This window comes from Prunus dulcis, chromosome 8 (assembly GCF_902201215.1).
Source record: "Prunus dulcis chromosome 8, ALMONDv2, whole genome shotgun sequence".
Classification (NCBI taxonomy): domain Eukaryota; kingdom Viridiplantae; phylum Streptophyta; class Magnoliopsida; order Rosales; family Rosaceae; genus Prunus; species Prunus dulcis.
This window is the reverse complement of record NC_047657.1, coordinates 14,553,644-14,569,092: the sequence shown is the minus strand read 5'-3', so window position 1 is coordinate 14,569,092 and position 15,449 is coordinate 14,553,644. Positions and strand designations below refer to the sequence as shown.

The following is a 15,449-nucleotide window of genomic DNA, read 5'->3' as shown; positions in this document are numbered from 1 at the left end:
AGAAATATACCAATAACGTTACATATTTTTCTTGACAACCATGTCAATTTTTAGGAGAATGGTCTTTAATAATAAAATTTTGTTGATTGAAGTATTATAGAAATAAATTTTTTATTTTCGTGTTTCTTTGTGTGTGGTGTGTAAAAATGTTATCATTTGTAGTTTTACTATAAAATCATTTTATTATCATGTGTAAAAGGACAGTCGTACACGATGCACAAAATTTATTACAAAACATTTTAAAAGAGAGTTATTTGAACTAACACCCCCTCAGGTTTTCGACTTTTTTACAAAATCCTTTAAGGTTTCATAAATTACACGAACATCCACTGAGGTTTCAAATTGTTTTCACAAAACCTCTTTTCGTTGATTGTTCTTCCTAAACTTGATGATTTTTTTTTTTTTTTTTTTTACACGTGTGCAAATGAAAAAAGCAACCTTAGTGAGTGTATGTGCAATCTAATCTCAAAGGTTAATTATGTCTTTTGGATAAAAAAAAATTTAAAAAAATCATCAATCTGTGGATGAAAAATCAATGAAAATGGGTTTTGTGAAAATAATTTAAAACCTCAGGGGGTGTTTGTGTAATTTTCGAAACCTCAGAGGGTTTTGTGAAAAAGCCGAAAACTTGAGGGGGTATTCGTGTAAATAACTCTTTAAAAGATACATTTTTCATTGTAATCAATGTTTACTAATTTTTTTCATGAGAGCAGTAAACATTTTTGAATTGCCGATAACAACTTCTTTGTATATTACAATGCTGATTAATTGTCTATATGTATTCTCATTAAGGGAAAAAAGTACGGCAAGAGATGGTTTTTTTTGTCATTCATTAGGGAAGGAGAGGGAGGAGAATTTTATATAGGGTTACTTCAAGATTGTCTCATACGTGAATCAAACTGGATGCACTTTAAGGTAGAAAGAGAGTTTTGCCTACTTTTTCAGCGTGGTGCCACCCCATGTGCCATGGCAAGAGATGGTTAACTTATGTTATTCGATGGTTCCATAATTGATAGTCTACAAATATAAATTATGTTGCATGGTCACTATCCTATCTAGCTACTTCTTTATGGAGTATGGAAAACGACCCATAAATAATTGGTTTGAGTTGAGACACGCAACATGTCGGCTACAAATAAAGCTCCGCGAAATGAGCCTCTTTGAAAACGACCACAATATCTGATATTTGGATCTTGTGCTTTGTTCGTAATGGAGAAGAAACTTAAGAGCAAATGAAAATGAAAGGTAGATTAATTAGCATATACAGGATGCTTTTATTATAGGATTTATAGTTTTAGGGTTTTAACAGTTATGTACGTATTATAATTTGAGTGAATTTATAATGCCGACATATCATAAAACTTTTCACAATTGCTTGAGGGTTTCTTTGAAAACAAATGTACTTCCTTCGTAGGAAAGAGAACATCTTCAATAAATGAGAACTGTGCTTCATTTTGTCAGAGAGAGGCAGATCCTTTTGAGGTTGTTGGTTTCTTAACTATGCATGCACATGAGGGTTCTTGGTTACCAGTTACTAGCACAAGCTAATGGAGATGCAAAATCACTTATATATAATTATGTGTTTGTTTATGTAGGTGCATGGTGATTTAGTTAGAAGGCACGTGCAATAGCATGAGACTAGAATTCATCTTACTTGACACAAATTTGAGTATGAAGTTTCTAATTTATGAGACATTACATCGATAATGACCCCGATTAGTAAACAAACTTCGATTTAGTGTTAATTATGAGTGATTAATCATGTCAGCTCATAATAACTAGCATTCGATATGAACCCGAAATGACACGATTAATTAGCATCTGAAAATTTATTAACACTGGGATTACCACACAAGTCGATTTCGTAATAAATAGAATAAGGGAAACAATGTTTCAGTTCCACTCTCTGAGTTCCCTCTCTGATCTTGGCTTCTCTATAAGGCTTGAAGGTTTAACTTATTTTCAGCACACAACATCCATGATCCTACTTACAACTGAAAAAAATAGTACTGCAAGTCTGCAACAGCCTAAGGATATTGAGGAACCAAAGGTGGCAGGTGCGGTAACTTGCCAATCTTTGGGTGGGGGAAGTATTTTGGGTGGGTTTTTGGAATATGAGGAAACTTGGGCTTTGGGTGGGGGTAATATTTTGGGTGGATTTTGGGGATAGGAGGAAGCTTGGGAAGAAGAGGGTGTTTTGGAATGAGTGGTGGGAGTGGTGGTTTCTTGAAGAATGGAGGAATCTTTGGCAATGGAGGGTGAGGCTTAAAGAATGGATGTGGCTTTGGCTTGTAAAATGGGAGTGGTGGTTTCTTGAAGAATGGAGGAATCTTTGGCAATGGAGGGTGAGGCTTAAAGAATGGATGTGGCTTTGGCTTGTAAAATGGGATGGGAGGTGGAAGTGGCTTTTGGAAAGTTGGGACTGGTGGTGGAAGTGGCTTTTTGTATATGGGGACAGGTGGTGGAAGTGGCTTTTTGTATATGGGGACTGGTGGTGGAAGTGGCTTCTTGTATATGGGGACTGGTGGTGGAAGTGGCTTTTTGTATATGGGGACTGGTGGTGGAAGTGGCTTTTTGTATATGGGGACTGGTGGTGGAAGTGGCTTCTTGTATATGGGGACTGGTGGTGGAAGTGGCTTTTTGTATATGGGGACAGGTGGTGGAAGTGGCTTTTTGTATATGGGGACAGGTGGTGGAAGTGGCTTCTTGTATATGGGGACTGGTGGTGGAAGTGGCTTCTTATATATGGGGACTGGTGGTGGAAGTGGCTTTTTGAACACAGGAACTGGTGGACAAACTTTTTTTGGTGGTTTTGGTGGAAGTGGTTTCTTGTAGATTGGCACTGGAGGAGGCAAAGGCTTCTTGTAAACTGGAACTGGTGGAGGAAGAGGCTTCTTGTAGACTGGAACTGGTGGAGGAAGAGGCTTCTTGTAGACTGGGACTGGTGGAGGAAGAGGCTTCTTGTAAATTGGGACTGGTGGAGGAAGAGGCTTGTAAATTGGGACTGGTGGGGGAAGAGGCTTGTAAATTGGGACTGGTGGGGGAAGAGGCTTCTTAAAGATTGGTACTTTTGGAGGGAAGACTTTAGGTGGGAAAGGAGGGAAGACCTTGTGTGGGAATGGAGGGAATGGGTGACCAAAGAGTGGGTGTGATTTGGGAAATGGAGGCAAATTTAAAGGTGGCAATTTGGGAAGTGGGTGAGGCCAAAGGAAGGCAGAAGTGCATGTTACTGGTGAGAATTTAAGTTTGCCACCAGCCACTCCAAAGGTTTGTTTTCCTTCACTGGTCTTGGACTTGAAGACTATCTTGGAAGATTCTAGGCCATCATGGGCAGCACAAGGTGCAGCCAATGCACTGTGAAGTTGGGCATAACATTCCTCTTTTAGTTCATCATCTCCTTCTTTCACAATCTCCTTGGGAAGGGACACTTTGAACTTTCCCTCTTCATTGAGCTCCCCAAACCCTCTTGTTTTGAAGTGCCCATTTGCTGGCTTGCAGTCAATTGTCACATGAAGACCTGCAAAAGACATTAACAAAGGTCACTTATTGTATTTCTTCATCAAAAGATTTTTGAAAGAGGTGCTTTTGATTATAAATAAGTTAATAACAATGCTAATTGTGAATAAACCGTTATTGCTTTCTTTATTCAAGAGAGAAGACGAGAGTTTAGTGTAAGTGTTCTACCGCATGATATGTCCCGCAGAAATAAAACCTTGATGCTACAAGAATTGTGTTACTTGGGATCAAACTCTTGATGATCAGGGACCATCTGAGCCAAACATGTAACCCCAAGAAATCCCTAATAAAAAGGAAAATTGTTCCCCAGTATCAAACCAGCTGGACCAGTCACTTTGTTGGACCCTTTTGCAAGTTTCACACAGACACAGCAATTTAATACATGTTAATTTTTAACACTATCAAATTTTGAAATGCATGGCAAATGAAAAATTCATCAGAGTATTAAGCAACTTAGACAGAAAAATGCAACCAGAAATTATAGTACCTGAAAAGGCCTGGCTAGTCTTAATGCTATTCTTAGCACAATCACTACATTCTCCAACCCCAACTACCTCAACTGCCTTATGTTCAGCATAACAAAAGCTCACAAAAAGCAAAGACAACAAGAAGCACTTCTGCAGAAATGCTTCTTGAATGAGAGGAAAAATCTTCATTGGGAACCACACCCCAACAAAGAATAGGAAGGAAAAGAAAACAGCTTAATTCTATAAGCTTGTGGTATTACAAAGCTTACAAGCATTATTATATATAGTGTCCTTAAGGTTTTGATTTAAAGGCACACCGACACTGAAGTTAAGGGCTTCACATGAGGTTAGGGACCCTCCCTTTTTAGATGGCCTTACGTTTAAGGGAGAAGAAAATGACAGTAACGTGCAGAGCGGCTTCATCCTCCAATATGCCATTATCTTTCATTCAATGACCTCCCAACTGCAAAGCTCAATGAGTTTTGTGTTCTTATCTGTCTAAACCTACTCATTCAGCTCACATTAATACCCTCCTTTTTACACAAACCCATGTTTAAATTACCAAAATAATCCGTACCCTTTACTTGCCCTTGATAATTTGGCCATGGTAATACAAGTCACATATATGCAAAAGTAGTTCATGAAAAATACATGAAAAAAGATTTCGGCACACGCGTCAAACTATAATTGATAAGAAAGTATGAGTTTCTATTTTCGAAAGAAGAAAGACTAGTATTTTCTGTATATGATTGTTGCTCCCATATTTTGTTTTATTGGGTTGCTTTAATTTCTCGCAGTTGGGAAGCCTAAAAGGAGAAAAAAATTGTGGCATTTGCATAATTGATCTGAGGCACATATCTACTTCACGTGATCATTTCAAACTACAAAAACCAGCCAAGTTCATCATATCACAAGTCCATGTTCATTAAATGTGCACACATTCGTCATATGCCTATTAAAATGAATTAAAATGGGAGACTGGTGCAGTTGGAAATTGGAATTGAAGCCTGCAGCCTACCCCATTTTTCTACTTGTCGAATTTAAAATTGGTTACTGTAGAGAGACTTGTAGTCCAAGTGGTTAAGAGCATTCACCCTTGTACCTGCGGTCGTAGGTACAATTTCCCATCCCCAATATCGCTTGTCTTTTTTTATTAAAAAAAATTTGGTTACTTACTGCATATGTGCATGATGGTGGGGTTCCAAAACTGTGGAAGCATAGGGCAGATGGGGAAAAAGTATGGGGCTGCTCAAAGTAGAGCAATCAGACCAGTGGGAAAGGTAAGTTGGTGGGTATCTCACAATATTAAGTCATTAACTTCGAAGGTCAAAAACAGAAAACTTGCCAATTATGAGGTTACAGAAGGTAAAGGACCACCACCAGAAAACTTGCCAAAAAGTTTTATCATAACTGATATAACAAAGTTTTACACAAACACAGCTTTAAAGATCAAATTTGAATTCCTACAATTATCGGGAGTGGCGGATCCATAAATTTTACTTTGTGAAAACAAGATGGAAGAAGTTCTCAAAGGAATGTCCCCACCTTAATTTTTTTAAGGCCCCAAAAAAAAACAACAAATTGGTTGCTAGAACAATTTAATAGGTGACAAGACTGTTGAACCCTATTCGCCCATGATCAGTTGTAAACCACACGTATCAAGTAAACCTACATCATTTTATGCCCCGAAGTTTGAAACGTGAATTTTTTTTACAGTCCTCAGTACTATTGCAATAAAATGTTCACTCGTTCAGTCAGGACAAGATTAGTGAGCAACATAAAATCATGATCCTGATACATCAGTCAGGACAACTCAACTCAATTGTTCCCAATATTTGGCAGGCCAAATAACGTTAATTGATCTAATTTACCACCACTGCAGACGATGTATCGGATGTTGTCTTAAAACACAGCTGACATAATCTGACGCTAATTTTATAAAAATCACTATAAAATCTCGATCATGTTGAATACCGCTTTGTAAAAAGAAAAATTAAATAAAATTTCTCACAACAAAGTATTGCCACCATTGCATAAATTCCATAGTTGAAAAACAGAAGGTAGCTGCATGTATTTCAGCTTCCATGCTGCAGTAGTCTCACCAGAAAACCTCATTCGGTCTTACATATCATCAAAGATATATGAAGCAGAAAACCGACTTTAATTTCATCCACAAGTAAGCCAAATCCATGCAAATTTTGGAACAAAATGAGAGATCTCAAGGAAAATTGTATAGCTTCAACAAAATTGTATGATTCCTAACATAAAATCTGCGTTAGTTTTACTTCTCAACTTCATCTCTAAAAATGAAATGTAAAAAATTCTTTCAAGTCTACAACACCAAGGCAGGTTTTTTTTTTAATCCGTTTTTTCTCATCTAATTTCCATAACTAGCTTGAGTTTTCCGCCTCTCTTAAATATCTCCACATCCCTAGCGTGAGTTACAAGAGTCTGCACTTCAATGTAATGTCTTGTGCAGATGAACTGCGCCAAATTCTGTAATCTATTTCTTCTTCTTTGATGATTTGTTGAGTGACTGAGTATATGCAGTTCCCTGACCATCAAAAGCAGCAAAGAGAAACATATCAGGATTGATTCTTGGATTTATAATGAGCAAGATAGAAGGTAAACTTAAAGCCACTCACTGAACCACTTACTCTAAACATATACTAAATTACAAGAACAGATGCTTGTAGCTCAACATGAAAAAATTTAGTTGAATCCCCCCATTCAAAATGTAGACTAAGGTTATAAACACATGTTTGAAGCTCTCCAAGAAGCAACTCATTTAAAACACGCATATTTTTGTTTTGAATAACAACTTTTAAAGTTTATATGAGGGCATTACTTGGTCAATGAGAGATCTAAATCTTTATAAATAAAAAATGTTTTGAATTGTAAGAGCCCACGTTTGAACAGTTGGAAACACAAAATCAGAAAATTAGTGAAACAAGTGAACAGAGAAGAAATTGTGGGAAAGTTTTTAGTACAATGATTCAGCATCAACTGCATACCTGAAGCCATTCATCCATTGAGGCATCTGTAGCCCTGGTTCCAACTTCCACCTTGGGAGCCCTCTTAGTTTTCTAACCATAAACACACACAAAAAACAGAACTATGAGAAAAACAAACAAAATTTATAATAAACACATAACTATGAGAACTAAGGGCCATGAGGAGATGAAAGGATAAAATTTGAAGAGCTTTCCTGTCTTTTCTCATCATTGCATATATACCCATGGGATATTATACGTGTATTCTTATAGTTATCTCAAGCGTGTGTTAGCAATAAAACTATCTCACAAATAAGTTTCAATACCTTGGAAAGGTGTTGTATTTGGCCATGAATCCATAGACCTAGCAGGACAAGAAGGGCAAATCCAAGTGTGACAAGAAAAACAGACTCAATGCTCAGGAAAGCACCAGCCTCAACAACTTCAATGGTACCATTGTAGAAGGTGCTCTGGTATGGTTGCTGGTCTATCTCATAATATACGGTACCCACAAGATCAAAAGTTCCAGGCTGTACAATACAAATAAATTGCTTCAGGCCAACCATAACTTTTAAACCTCTCCATATATTTAAATGCGTTTGAAAGTAAAGATGACTGCAAATGCGAGCAATTTCAGATGTTAATAAATAGCAATGCATAGAACTTCCATAGGAACGCAAGTACCTGCAAGAACTTGCTGACAGCAAATATGTATGGGAAAGTAGCCTGAGCCGAAGCTGGAACTGACCCATTGTTAAAAGTCTACAATTAAACCAACACTGTTAAATACAACTGACAAAATAACCAAAAAAAATTAGCCAGAAGCAATTTTAATGCAAAGCATAACACAAAATTCACAAGATGAAACTAAAGAGACAGGGTTTACAACCTAGAAAGCATAGAATGGTGCAGGAAAAATACAAAACCAACCCAATTGTAATGCCCTTTACAAACAAATGAATGAATAAACTTTAGGTTATGAAACATGTCGAAACAACACAAAGTAATAAAGCACCCATACTTTCAAATGAATCAGTTCAACGCCTCATATAGAGCAAAACATGAATCTTCTACTTAAAGACCAAAACTGCCCTCTCATCACTCACAATGTTCTTGATTGAGCTTCAAAATATATTTGCAACATTGAACATCTATTCAATCTGATCATCAGCCCTCATCCGCTTAAGATTCAAATGAAGGATAAGAACAAAATTAGACGAATGGATGCCACATCTCAGGCCCGATGTCAGGTGCTAAAAAATAGGCATTGACGGGTATAATCTTTATCAAGTCAGTTATGAAAAGATATTTCATTAAGATCCATAAGATATTCGTATAACAAACTTATGCTGCACATGCATATCCAGCCAATGTTGAAAATAGTGACACTAACAAACTATTATTTGCTAAACATACATATCCTTCACTTGTAAAATAAATTACATGTAACTGCAGAGCAATATTTCAAGAAGCAAGCCAATAAAAAGATATTATACTGCAATATGGAAATCAAATTATCTTCAATAGTTAATAGAAAAGACAAATCGTCATAAAATGTTGCTACATTCTAAAAACATGTTTAAAAAACAAACAAAAAATCCTAATGAAGCACACCTATACAAAAGCAAATCCAGAGATCATTATATAATGATATGTAAACTAAGCATAACAAAAATTACCTGTGCAGTAAGATTCTGAACCAGTAGATTGTGATCAAAAGGGAGATGGACACTGGCTTTGATTGCAATCACATTCAAGCTTGACTCCCCTGGTTTTTCATCAAAACAGCAACTAAGCTATGCTCTAAACATTTGTGAAAAATTAAGTAAAAGAAGTACACTAACACAACCACAAACAAGAATTTTCTCTTTCAAAGGGATGCGGCAACACAGAACCACCATAAAGGTACAAAAACATTTTGAACAAAGCATTGCATTGCACTCAGAGAATGATAGAGTCCAATCACATAAGAAAATTTATGTTTATTACCATCATTTTTCAGTCCAACCAGTAGTTCAGTCTCTTCCCCTGCATTCACCGCTGCAAAAACGAGATCAAAGTAAAAACACACTTCTCAAAACCAAACAAAAGGGACAAATTTTCTATGTACAATATTGATGAGATTCTCACATTTAGCGCTGTTTTTGGGGAAGACACAGATCGTATCAACACCGGGAGCTGGGTTAAAATTTCCATCTCCAAAATCTTGGACATCCTCACCAACAATCCCGAGATCACTGCTTTCTTCTACGGTTTCAGAAGTATCCACTTCCGAATCAGACTGACCCCTGGCGACTATAAAGAGGAAGAACCATAAATTCAGTACAACCAGCTTCGAATTCACATCAAATACATGTAAATACCATCATGCATTCCACCATTACCAATATCCTTAATCTAAATCAGCAAGGCCTCATCAAACACGTAAATCACACTTCAAAACTGCCAATTGAACTCAAGACCCAACTTATGCATATCTACCCCAGCATGCACGCATTACATATGTTTTGGCAGAAAAGGCATGGGAAAAAAAAGTTCATTAACAAATATAAAGTTGCTTTCAGAAAACTCACGAACGCGATTGCATGTTAGCTGAAAAGGCGACTTTTAAAGTGATTTTTCGCTTTCAACTAATTAAATTGTCAACAACAAACTCAACTAAGCCATCCCAAAGCTACACATCAATAATAAATTTTAAATTCGAGCACAAACCAATAAAACAATGTAACATCGAATTGAACGCGCATGATCGATCAAAACGAAAGGCAATCGAATCAGATCTCATTTGCATGGATCAACAAAGTCAAACCCAGCATGCAACCACCATAGACTAGCCAGTAAATTGTTTCGATGCATAAAATCATATTTCAGCAGACGAAATGAATGAGACAGTACAAAAAGAAAATAGATCTAGATCTGGGAATTGAGAAAGAGACCTTGGAGGAAAGGCGCTGCGATGAGGAGGAGAGCGAAGAGAAAAACCCTAATCGCCTTGGTCTCCATGGGTGAGAGCTTTGGTTATTTTAGGTGGAGTTGGTGTGGATTGTTTGTAGTGAGGAACGCGTGGGTTTCGACACAGTGCCAAAGCAGGGACTTATTAAGCTTCTGTTTATGGGTCAAAAATGACGACGATATTCAGTATTTAACGTGGTTCTAAATTAATTAATAGGAATAATAAATAAATAAAAATACTGGAAATTGTGTTTAGGACACAAATTGACGTGACGTCATCGTTTTGATTTTCTTTCGCGTTAATCTTAGGACGACAAGTCTCGTATAAAAAGTGAGTATGGAATTGTCTGTGAGATGTATTCGGAGTTTCGGATCGTGTTAATTGGTTTTTTTTTTAATTGAATACTATTTAAATTATTTGACCAACAAAAATAATTAAATTAAATTTGATATACTCAATTGTTTTTTTTTAATATCTTAATTAATTGTGTGAGGTAACTAGATCTTAATTATTTAGTTTTGATACATAACATTTTAATTTATCTACCTATCCCAAAATAGAATATTAGAGATAATAGCTAGCTACATAAATGGGTTAAGCCAATTAATCAGAGCAACGAGTAAACTTTCTTGTACTCAAGTTTGAACCCTAGTACTGTAAATTAGATTAGTTTAAAATATTTTAAATTATTGCTCGAATAAAAAAAATATAACTTAGTGAAATCTAACTATACGAGGAAGTCAATTCATGAACAAAACAAGTATCAAATGTATTCAAATTTTTATTAAGGTACCAAGTGCTTCTTGAAAACACTGTTGGTTGTTAGAAAGTCTATGAGAACTATATGTTTGAATAACCAAACAACATTATTATAGATGTTACTGCACACTTTATTTGTCGTATATAATTGTATGTTGAGTTGGGGTGATCTTGGTAATTACTTCACTTTTCAAATAACACTTTACACGAAGAGTATATTATTTAAATATATTATATTTACTATTATTATAAAAAAAAGAAAAAGAAAAAAAGAGCCCAGTATAACCGCACTGCTGTTCTATTTATTAAAAAAAGGGACCCACCTAATAATGTCTAGAACACATAATTTTTTTTATAAATATTATATGTGCATGCATGGCTATTCTATTTATAAATAAATAAAAATTAAAAAGGACCCCAAAATAGTAGCGGAGCTATACTATTTTTTTTTAAAATTTTAAAACGACTCGCCTAGCATTACGTGGCTGATTTTTTTTAAGAGTATATCCGCGCAACTATATTATTATTTAAAAAACCATTATAGTATATTTGTACGACTATACTCTTTAAATATATTATATTTACTATTTATTAAAAAAATAAGTGTATAATACATGAAAATATTTATTAAAAAAAGAAAGGTCCCACCTAGAGACTAGGCTTTTTTTTTTTAAAAATAAAAAAGAGTATAGCAGCACGACTATACTCTTTAAAAACACTTTTATTATTAAAAAGTGTAATTTAACATTTTGGAAGCAATCCCAAACATACCTAGTTATTTCCATAAACAAACGTTTTTTGTTATTTTAAGTTTTTTTAATTAAGCAATCGACATATCAAGAATCCCTACTTTTCAGCGTACTTCCATCGATATTAGCTACATAAAAAAAATAACTCTTGTTAAATACTAATTAAATACGTTTATGGTATCAAATTAGGTACATTACACTGTCTGCATTACAATTCATAAAATGAAATATGCTTATAAAAAGAAACAAAAAGTAAAAAATCACTGAAATAAAGTTTGTTTGGACCAAAAAAAAAGGATGATTGTATATAAAAATACCTATAAATCAGTCAAAATAAAATACCTACCATCATCCAATAATTCAGTCAAAATAAAATACATTTGGACAAAAAAAAAAAAGAAGCGAAAAAGGGTCAAAATACCGGCAACTCTAACTCCGAACGACAGCGAGTCCGTCACCAAGGAAACACAAAACGACGCCCTCTGGTTGTAAGCGCAGATAAGATTCGCGCTTCGTAACCACTTCTACGACACTTGAGAAACCCATTTGCTGGTGCAATTCGCAAGTCGTAGATGGCTACATGTTCATCTTCTTCCACCAGATAATTCGTGTAGGCTCTCATGGATCAGCAGCTCAAACACGAAGGCTTCATCCAATCTGCGCCACCTCCATTTCCTTCCGCCATAGAATTTCCTCAGCCCCCTCCCGATTCCCGCGCTCCCTCCGGCCGCTCCCAACCCAATTCAAGGTTTGTCGTGCTCTTTCTATCTCTGGTTTTTTTTGTTTGTTAAATTTTGTATATTTTGGTATTTTATCACCAGGGGGTCCAATTAAAACGATTGAGTCTTGGATTTATGGTGTTATCTTTTCTGGGTTTGTTTCTGATTGAGCTAATTATGAATAATTTTTGTTTTGTCTCAAGGTTCATGTGCATTTTTCAGTGTAAATGTTTGTTTCTGATTGAGCTAATTTTGAATAATTTTTGTTTTGTCTCAAGGTTCATATGCATTTTTCAGTGTAAATGGGCTTACAATCAAATTGAGAACTGTGGCTAAACACATTTAAAAGTTTAATTTAGAGAATGGTTTAATGGGGCATTGTATGTTTTGTTGTGTGCAAATTCCATGATGTGAAGTTTGTGAACCCAGTTATCAAATCCATGTGTGCACAATGCCTTTTCAATAGTTGACTTTCTTGCACACCGAATTGGTGGTTACCCTCTATTCAATCTGTGATGGATTACTGTTTGCAGCCAAAGGCCTGAAGGGGAAACTAAGGATTGTCTAACTGCTAGAAAGATTCAGAAGGCTGACCGGGAGAAGTTGAGGAGGGATCGACTGAACGAGCAGTTTCTTGAGTTGGGGAATGTTTTAGGTACAATTATTGTTTATACTCAATTGTTTTTGGATTTCATATCTTTTAGGTACTCCATTTATCATATGGGCTTTGGCCACCTCTTTGGCATATATATCATAGATAGAGATGTTGGCATCTACAACTATTTCTATTGTCTTATGTTTGTATCATTTCATTATAGTACTGTGCATGAGTAGATTGTTTATGTTTGAATGTCCTTATGGAGCTGAGGCCACTACCTTATAAAGAGTTGCATTTGAAAATTCTTTGCGCCACTGCATATTTGCACAAGTTCCTTCTTTTGGTTTATGGGACTTACTTCAACTTACTAATGTGTAGTATTCTTCCTGTATAACTGCTTGCAACTTTTATTATGGTGCACGTTTATGGATTTTCCTGTATAACTGCTGGATACATGAATATCCCACACTTTTGTATTGATTTACATTTGTTACGGTAAAACACAGATCCAGACAGACCCAAAAATGATAAAGCAACCATTTTAGCTGATACAATTCAAGTGCTGAAGGATTTGACATCGGAAGTAGACAAACTTAAAGCTGATTGTGCTTCACTAACCGAAGAGTCTCGTGAGGTGATTTAGTGTTTTATTTATTTATTTATTTTTATATCCTGGTGAACTATGCCCAATGCTGGATTCTTTTATAGGGCATCTAATCACTATTTTGTTTATAAACAGTTGACACATGAGAAAAATGATCTCAGAGAAGAGAAGGCATCTCTTAAATCTGACATTGAGAACCTTAATGCTCAGTATCAGCAGAGACTCAGGGCTATGTTCCCTTGGGGTGCTATGGATCACTCAGTTGTAATGGCCCCACCTTCATATCCATATCCAATGCCAATGCCAATGCCTCCAGGTCCAATTCCCATGCATCCACATATGCAGCCATACCATTATTTCCCAAATCAGAATCCTGGGGTCATTCCTAACCCCTGTTCAACTTTTGTTCCATATGTTACTCCTAATACTCTGGTTGAACAGCAGTCCACCCAATATGTATCGCCAGTAGTGCATCCAGGAAGTCAGTCTCATGTTTCAGGCAAACAAGATTCCAGAAACAAATTATCCGGGGAGAGTAAAATTGACAGAAGTGAGGATTCAAATGATGTTACGACAGAACTAGAATTGAAAACTCCTGGATCTATGACTGATCAGGTCAGTTGTAGCCTTCTAAGTTGTTTAAAGAATGATATAAAGCTTTTCAACCATGTTTAAGAAAATTATAATGGAGCTTATTGGCTATATCTTACCTTTTGGGGCTATGACAGTTCAGTCCTCATTGACGTAATTTGATTGTTTTGTAGGATTTATCATCAGTACGAAGAAAATCTCAGAAGTCAGCGAGGAAGGAAATCAAGGTTACAGAAGGGAGTTCTTCAAGCAGATGTTCTTCTTCTCATAGTGTACAGGATAGCTCATCTAATAGCGTAGTTGGTGGCACAAAAGCTGATGACTGAAAAAGAGAAAAGGTAACAAAGAACAGAACAAGGCAGGGTCATTTTGTTCTTCAATAACGTCAACAAAGTGCTCCATTTGTTTGATTTTAGTGAACTGTTTTTTAAGGTTGCTTGAACATGCGACTTAGCTCTGAACTAAACTACTGTATATACTGTGGCAGAATGCTTATGGTGTTAGTACTAAATATAAAGATTTTGTTTTCTGCAGGTGTCTTCTTGCATGAAGGTGGCAAAGGATGTTGGTTTTCATTAGCAAGGTATGGGGCGTTGAATGGATCTCCATATTCTCTTTGTTAGCATGTTTAGACACTGATATTGCAGCATGGAAATGTACAAGATAGGTTATCTAGTCCACAGGAATATGTATTTTTTGTTGTAAATAGCAGTCTTGATATTCAAGAAAGACATTATTTTATTCAGTGAAAATGTGAAAACACCAGTGTATGTGGTTTATTGTGGCTTTTGCATCTAGCTGTAGCGGATAGAAGAAGCTGCAGGGATTTTTAGGGATTCTTTTGTATTGAGGGTGAAGGTGAATAAGGGGAAATCTACTCATGAGTCATGGAGATGACGCTGATAAAATAATACAATGTTCATTTCTGTTCCTTCTCACCAATCAATTTTTCACTGAAAGTGCATCTGATCTGAGTATAAAAATACGTCCGACTGTACACGGATATGACTTCGGACATAATTTTTAAGCACAAAATTTTAGACTGTATAGTGTAAGAGACTAAGACTTATCACGTCTTAGTAAAGTGAGAGCCTGTGAGATCTCTTGGCATAGAAGCCAGATGAGCTGCTGTAGTTAAAAGTGTTGCATTTTCTCCAGACGAATCTGAAGATCTTTTCGTATAAAAACGAACTATGTCATAATCCTGAATCTTTGAGTTGAGGTCCAAAAAGGCCAATACGTGATGGCACGGGCTGTGATTGGTTAAAACATTTGAAGGACTTAATTGCTGAAAGGGATATTGAGTGGAGTGCTTTCATTTCAGGGGCATGAATAGAAAGGAAATGTCCAATGAAAGCCACAAATTCGATAAATGGATAAAATGATTAGCATCCAACCCAAGACTAGGAATGAACGGTGAAAATTGGCCAGAGAGCCTTCTATGCCGTAGATTTCTCAATATAATTGCAGTTGCTTTATTAAGTGTAATTCTTACTGATT

At 36.0% G+C, this 15,449-nt stretch overlaps 3 protein-coding genes across 6 annotated transcripts; 1 reads left to right on the top strand and 2 right to left on the bottom strand.

The window, feature by feature from the left end:
- Nucleotides 1-1,791: 1,791 nt before the first annotated feature.
- Nucleotides 1,792-4,245, bottom strand: LOC117636892 (proline-rich protein 4). 4 transcript variants are annotated; one of them, XM_034371610.1, is made up of 3 exons: nt 4,004-4,245; nt 2,331-3,517; nt 1,792-2,243 (listed from the first exon to the last, which is right to left on the bottom strand). In XM_034371610.1, the coding sequence occupies exons 1-3, from the start codon at nt 4,170-4,172 to the stop codon at nt 2,028-2,030; spliced, it is 1,572 nt and encodes a 523-aa protein (XP_034227501.1). In that variant the 5' UTR covers nt 4,173-4,245; the 3' UTR covers nt 1,792-2,027. The 4 variants fall into 4 exon arrangements, with proteins under 4 accessions (XP_034227501.1, XP_034227500.1, XP_034227502.1 ...); XM_034371609.1 differs by having other exon boundaries at nt 1,792-2,712; nt 2,746-3,517; nt 4,004-4,244; XM_034371611.1 differs by having other exon boundaries at nt 1,792-2,613; nt 2,746-3,517; nt 4,004-4,244.
- Nucleotides 4,246-6,192: 1,947 nt separating this feature from the next.
- Nucleotides 6,193-10,140, bottom strand: LOC117637800 (translocon-associated protein subunit alpha). Its single transcript, XM_034372816.1, has 8 exons — nt 9,913-10,140; nt 9,107-9,271; nt 8,966-9,016; nt 8,656-8,744; nt 7,661-7,738; nt 7,303-7,506; nt 6,998-7,069; nt 6,193-6,537 (listed from the first exon to the last, which is right to left on the bottom strand). Exons 1-8 carry the CDS (start codon nt 9,977-9,979, stop codon nt 6,487-6,489), a joined length of 777 nt encoding a protein of 258 aa, XP_034228707.1. The 5' UTR covers nt 9,980-10,140; the 3' UTR covers nt 6,193-6,486.
- Nucleotides 10,141-11,837: 1,697 nt separating this feature from the next.
- On the top strand, nt 11,838-14,728 carry LOC117637192 (transcription factor bHLH121). The gene is made up of 6 exons (XM_034372026.1): nt 11,838-12,185; nt 12,690-12,811; nt 13,261-13,388; nt 13,494-13,973; nt 14,123-14,287; nt 14,484-14,728. The coding sequence occupies exons 1-5, from the start codon at nt 12,058-12,060 to the stop codon at nt 14,273-14,275; spliced, it is 1,011 nt and encodes a 336-aa protein (XP_034227917.1). The 5' UTR covers nt 11,838-12,057; the 3' UTR covers nt 14,276-14,287; nt 14,484-14,728.
- The last annotated feature ends 721 nt before the right edge of the window (nt 14,729-15,449 follow it).

Coding starts and splice junctions, on each gene's coding strand:
- LOC117636892 (XM_034371608.1), bottom strand. CDS start 4,172: ATGAAGATTTTTCCTCTCATTCAAGAAGCATTTCTGCAGAAGTGCTTC. Junction 3,518..4,003: donor GACTAGCCAGGCCTTTTCAG/GTACTATAATTT, acceptor TGTCTTTTGCAG/GTCTTCATGTGACAATTGAC.
- LOC117637800 (XM_034372816.1), bottom strand. CDS start 9,979: ATGGAGACCAAGGCGATTAGGGTTTTTCTCTTCGCTCTCCTCCTCATC. Junction 7,507..7,660: donor CTGTCAGCAAGTTCTTGCAG/GTACTTGCGTTC, acceptor TGTATTGTACAG/CCTGGAACTTTTGATCTTGT. Junction 7,070..7,302: donor AAATACAACACCTTTCCAAG/GTATTGAAACTT, acceptor GTTTATGGTTAG/AAAACTAAGAGGGCTCCCAA.
- LOC117637192 (XM_034372026.1), top strand. CDS start 12,058: ATGGATCAGCAGCTCAAACACGAAGGCTTCATCCAATCTGCGCCACCT. Junction 12,186..12,689: donor CGCTCCCAACCCAATTCAAG/GTTTGTCGTGCT, acceptor TACTGTTTGCAG/CCAAAGGCCTGAAGGGGAAA. Junction 13,389..13,493: donor TAACCGAAGAGTCTCGTGAG/GTGATTTAGTGT, acceptor GTTTATAAACAG/TTGACACATGAGAAAAATGA.